The 6329-nt window shown below is 41.7% G+C and overlaps 1 protein-coding gene across 1 annotated transcript in view; it reads right to left on the bottom strand.

Moving 5' to 3' along the window:
- Positions 1-576: 576 nt before the first annotated feature.
- Positions 577-6329, bottom strand: part of LOC104613692 (rho GTPase-activating protein 8-like) — a gene marked incomplete at its 5' end in the record, with an annotated part of 32271 nt that continues 26518 nt past the window's right edge. Inside the window, one exon of the mRNA XM_010293990.1 lies at positions 577-774. Within this exon, the coding sequence (XP_010292292.1) occupies positions 577-774 (198 nt within the window). The remainder of the gene's footprint in view (positions 775-6329) is intronic.

Genomic DNA, 6329 nt, shown 5'->3' with positions numbered 1-6329 from the left:
CAAGCGTGATGTGCCATCACTGCCCATACCTTTTTGTGTAAAAGGCGACACTTAAATATACAGAAAATTAGCTTAGAAGTTTTAGTATCTTAAAAATTTGTTCCATCTTTATTAACTTAATAGGGAAATTTCTAACAACCTTGTATTCAAATTAAAAAAAATGAAAAAAAGAAGAAAGCTGTACATTCAGGAGTGGTCCAGAACTTAGCTCTGCCCATGCAGAAAATAATGCCATGTAGTAAGGTCTCCAGATCCCCAAAGAAATCACGGACTGGCACGTAGTATCATGATTTTTTTTTTTTTACAGAACAGTTTTTGTCAGCTGCTCAAGTTTAATAAGGGGATTCATTTTGACCTACTGGTCTTTGAATCTTCATGTACATATTCTCCCCCATGTGATACAAATATATGGGGCAGTGTGCTTCTGCCAACGTCTTTGGTATTTGGAAGGCTATAGAAACTTTGCTCTGTATTGGAAGTTTTCTTCACAGGAGAGAGCCCTGGAAAGCTCTCACCAGTTGAGGCACAGAGACCTTTCCTTCAGGCAGCCGTACTCCATTTTCCTTTCTGGGAGCATTAAGGTAAGATCTCACCAGGCACTGTTCGGGAGTTGAATATATTTGTGTAGAAATCTATCAGTAGTTCAGTGAAGAGATTCAGCGGTACCAGAGCACTCAGAGATACTGTTCCTTTCGACGGCCAGATCAAATTCACACCAAAGACACAGGCCAGGCTGGATGATGTCATTCTGTTATATATGCTCTCCTGTGAAACCTGGAAAAACATAAACATGAATAGGTATAGGCAGACATGTGCCCTGCAGAATGAGAGACAAGACACCATCCTGCACTGAGGATGAACCAATGATGGGAGTAGACCCTGGCCACAGGTACATCACTGGCTTCTTAAAAGCCTCATGGCTGACTAGGCAGCCTAGAGCTACAGGGCCACTGGAGCCTGTGTCCCTCAAGTACAAGAATAAGTCAAGTAAGTCAAGCAAAAAGGCTGAATTGTTTCCTTATGCTAGGAAAATTAATTGTTTTCAATCCTTCTATATGGAATCTATTGTTATCTCTGCTGGGGGGCAGGGAAGGACAGCATAAACAAACAGCTACACCATCTGCTTCAGTATTAAGTCCTCTATAGAATAAACCCTGAGGACTTCTGAAGTTATTTGCAAGGGTTTAGAAGGACTTTATTTTTTGTCCCACCGATGCATGACTTCACTTCCAAGTACCTCCACAGCCACTCAATTCCTCTACATCAATGGAGGTGAAAATGGGCTGTAGGTAAAATACACAGCACTGAAATCTGTTCTGCACCTGGATGATTTGTCCTACTTCTATCTGTGGATGTGAGCCCAAAACTGGGTAGCAGGAGTATTTTTTTTCCTCTGGGTGAGCTTGGCAGGGAATTTGTGTGTGTTTTGCTCTCCTGCATTGGATGGCTAGTATCTAAAGCCCAATATGGTCTGGGTATCCTATCTGACAAGTTCTCTGTTTATTGTAGAGATCCAGCAAGCTGAAGGTGCTCTTGATTCCTCCTGACCTAGGTAATTCAGACAGTTCTTCTCAGGCTGATGGCTGCAGTCACAAAGCGTGATGTACAGGTTACTCTGAAACTGTCACGTCATAACAGAACAAGGAATTATTGGGCAAAATCTCCCACGTATTCTTCCTGCTACAATTTCCAGTGGAATAGGAAAACAAAAATTCTACTTCTCAGTGTCTCTCCATTTCTGCCTTGCCATAAAGCCTCCTGAAAAGGCAGCTCTGTAGTACTATGGAAAGCCTGAGGGCACTAGGAGAAAATCTAAGCAACTTCATGATCATGTGAACACTTCTTAGCATATGCATAAATTCCAGTTGCCCTCTGCCCTGTAACACAGGTTTCATTCCCCTCTATCTCCTACAGCACATTCCCACCCTCGTCGGTGTTTTACCTAGCAAGGAGCCTATTTGCTCAGCCATGAGGGGATATAATGCCCTTTAGACACGTGCACAGGATGGAAGTCTTTTCCTTGGGGGACATGAAGAAGCACTTATGTGCCCAAAAGCATAAAATTTTCTTCCTAATCATCTTAATTTGTCCAATAATAAGTACTATTTTCCCCTCCAATCTTTGCCTTACCTTTCTGGGACACCAGAGCTACCATGATGCTACTTGTGCTACAAATATTAAAGGCTTCAATTGTTTTTAAGCTCATGAAGCAAGGCTGGACGAAGGAGATGTTGGTCCCATAACCACCTTTTCAGAGGATTGACCTCACAACTTGGAAATAAAGTCATCAGATTAAATGGCAATGCTTGCTTCATGACGTTATGCAAAACCCCCATCATTCTCTCTAGAGCATGAACCACGTATAACCTGCTGACCTTCACATACCACTCTCAATGCATTATTTAACTACACAGAAAAACCAGCAAGCCCATCTTGTTAATTTAAGCTCAAACAAGAGCTCCTTATACTACAGCAATGTAGCAAAAGCTAAACTACTGCCAAAATAACTGATAAGGGAAAACAATTAGGACAATGATGAATTCCCTGTTAACAAGGAGACATAGACCGAGGTATTGCCCTGAAGGTAGCTGGACAATGAAGCTGGTGTTTGGATACTAATAAGTGTAACAAGGTTAGGGACTGCATTCTGGCCCTTGGATCAAGTGGCTCATACTGGCTGCATCCACACTGTGTAATGCTGTACGTGTGAAACCCCTCTGGATGGAGGACAAATTTTTTTTTTTGTGTTTCTTTCAGTTGAAAGTCTCTAAAATAACCTGAAAGCTACAGCCCATCACATTGTGTTTCCTATAGCACAAAACCAAATATACGTGCTGTATATCCTAAGGCTGGTACCTTAATTGTATACAGGGCAGGCACCCTCTGATGGCACAGGAGCATGTGGTAAAGCACTGGAGGACAGCAGAGGGTGGAAGTTGTCAAACCTGTTGCACTAGTCTTCCCCTGGGTTTTTGAGGGTGCTCCCTGACACACTCCATCCCGCAAATCATGTACAGGTTCTGTCTTAAGTTCTAATTGAAACACACCCAGCTTAACCTAGCTGCTGCCTTCGAAGGCCAATGTTTCAGCTCAAAGCAACACCACCATGACTTGCTAGTAGAGCTATGTTTATTTTTTTCTCTTTAGGCCAACTATTTCAAAGAATGTTTCTAACTCCAAGATGAAACCATCTCTTCCCACGCACCACCACTACGTGAACATTTCAAGGAGACAGTCAATGTTGAAATGATCAACAAAAATACCCAGGACACAGCTTCTCCCTGAGGGAAAATCCTTAAGATACAATGAAACAGTGATTGTATCATCTGAGGCAGAGGAACACTAAGCCTTATCTGGGAGTCATCAATGAGGCTGACACTTAGGAATTCAAGGGAGACACTGCACACTGCTTCATTCCAAAATGCACAGCAATTCCTTCCTCAGCAGATCCAAGAAAAAGTGTGAATCCAACTCTCTCCACAATAATCTTTGCCGGCTCACCAAGAGCTGCAAGTAAGGGAGCCTTGTCACACCAGTGGTAATGGCTTTATCCCTCCTTGAGGGACTCTGGCTTCACACCATCTCAACCCCCTCACTACTCCAATGCCAGTTTTCTTTCTCGAATGACAGGAACACATCCACTTCATCTACACCACCATCATGAGCAGTTGATGTTTTTGTCTAACACTAGACCATGTAGGGGCAGCATGCAGTCAGCCAACCTCTTTATGGGCTTCCCTTCTAAATAACTGCACCCCAAAGCTACGTTCTATCTAAGAAACACAAAGGACATCTTTAGCATTTGGACTAACCCCTTTGATTTCTTTGATTCCCTCACAAAGTTATTAACAGTCATCTCTGTTTCAAGTGAAAATACATTTGTTCTGTCAATTTGACAAGCTAATAAATGACAATTCTCCAAAGACCTAGATCGTATCTTTGAAGGAATCATCTGAACATCACAGAAGTATTACAACAAAGAACTACACAGCTCCAGTTTGTTGGGTTTCCCCCCTTTTCACTGGAACATGTATAGAAAAATCATTAAATGATGACAGCCTACACTGAAAGAAAGTCCTTTAGAAAGAGAAAACTTGTACATTGCAAAACTCATCACTGGCAATAAACACTGAAGATTTAGTGCCACATAAAAAAAAAAAGCAAAATATACATCTTCACTATTCTAGAATAAACACCGAGCTTGTTGGATTGTTGGATTCCACATACTTGTGTCCCAGCACCCTCATGGATGTTGCAGGCGTGAAACCAGACAGCGACTACACTACCTAATGAACTTAAACAGTGAAATACAGAGGGTAGGAAAAGCCAGTTACCATCACATTTTAAAAATATAAGGACATCACCATCTCTTTGGTTTGTCAGTCACAATGTTGAAAGGAGCTCCATAAAACTTTTTCAAAAGAAAATTACTAGATATTAAAACACCTCCACAAACTGATTGGAAATAAATGTTTCTATCCCCGACTCTCAGCTACCTTGCAGATGTGCCAACTGCTTGTATCTGCTCCAGGAGGCTTAGTCATCTAATCCTTCCCAGTGTGCCCCATCATCTCCAGCAACCCCCAAACTTTGCTGGTTGCTAATTACACTTTTCAGCTGGACAAGTGATTGAGACAAAACATTAATTTAGAGCATTTTTTTTCCCCAGCTTATACTTGGCTTTAACTTTGCTGCTTCAGTTACAGGTCTGAAGCGTAGCTTATGGGCCCCAAAATCTTCTCCGTTTTTTCTAGTTGGTCCAAGTTTGATGTTTCGAATTTGGCGTGTTTTTGCAATGGTTCTTTCAGCCAAGTCAACCACTTTTCTGCTGCATCAGGCATGACTGCAAGGACAGAAATAAGCAGCAGAGTGGGAAAGTATGTAAGCATAGGGAGGGGACTGTATCAGCTGGTACCAAAACCAAAGACACGGTTTTAAAAATGCAATCTAGATATTATTGCCTCTACAAACTTTCCTGATTGCTTAGCCTTAGACTGTCATGGAAAACTACAATTATGGTTTTCTACTAAATGGTTTCTGGTTTCAAAACTGAGTGACTGTAGCCCTCAGATTGCTTTGCCAAGTTATTTACAAGAAGATTTCTTTGGGCCCTTTAATTTGCATGTGCATTCCTAAATCCACTTCACTGCACGTGTAATGCAGGGCTTGTGGAACACACACACTTGTTTGTGCGCACTCATGTCTTGTGTGATCAGCTGAGCAAGCACAGACAATTTTTACAGACATAATTCACTGACTGACTTGTGAAAACTGGCCTTTGTTTTCCCTCTTGCTCCTGGTTGCCCAATTCTGCCTAGGGACCTCAGTCTGCTGTAGCTCCAAGAGGACCCTGCAAATCCCCCTCTAGTGGACATGGCCAGCTTGTACCTTTCACAGCATGCTGGGCTCATTACTGGCAAAATCCTTGCTAAACTAAGGTTTAGCATTGCTAAACTAATTCTTTAGAATTGGGACCTATTTTTGAAATTCAAGTCTGTTACTTCTGTAGGAGTTGCACTGTATTGCTATAGCACCCTTGGACTAGAAGGAGTTGTTTCATTAAGCAAGAGGGTTGAGACTGCAGAGAAAATAGGAATATTTTTTTTCCCCTTCTTCCACAAGCCTGTATCAAACTTGGAGCGTTCAAAACCTGTATCTAGTGATTACAATTCATTCCACTTCATGAAATTACCACAAGTACCTCTTGCACTACTCAAGGCTGAGCTCATGGAAGAATTAAATTGCCTCTTATATGTAAGAAGGTTGATGCTTTTGCAGGTAAAAAGTGGGATTATTGGTAGAGTGGTCTGTTCAAGTTTGAATTGTGGCGGCTTGTGCAGCACTCGGATCTGCAATGAATAGAAATCCCTAGCTCCCAGATTGTTTCATGTTCCCTTGACCTTTCCAAATGCAAATATTCCCTGAGACATTAAGGATGAAAAGCCATGGATCAGCAAAAATTGCAGATCTGAGCACTAGTATCAACTTGACGCTGTGCTTTACATAACAAGGCATATTCAAAAATAATGCTAGAATCTGTTGCCAAATTACAAAACACACTATGTAGTACTTTTGCACACCTCATTAACACCTCAAGTGCTCGCCTCTTAAGCAGTGTGTTGATATGGTGCACCTATTACTGGAACAAAGTCACTCACACGATTCATAACACTAAGGAGAGATATCAGTTGCTAAAATAACAGCAAACGACATAAGGATTTCCTTAATAGCATTAGAGTTCAGCTAAGCAACAGTAAACGAACGTGTGGGTACTACAGGAACCTGGCAAGTGCTGTCTGAGTGAGGGCTTTATCAACGTGTTTCCTTTA

Source organism: Phaethon lepturus, unplaced genomic scaffold (genome assembly GCF_000687285.1).
Source record: "Phaethon lepturus isolate BGI_N335 unplaced genomic scaffold, ASM68728v1 scaffold13619, whole genome shotgun sequence".
Classification (NCBI taxonomy): domain Eukaryota; kingdom Metazoa; phylum Chordata; class Aves; order Phaethontiformes; family Phaethontidae; genus Phaethon; species Phaethon lepturus.
This window is presented reverse-complemented; position numbering and strand designations above follow the sequence as displayed.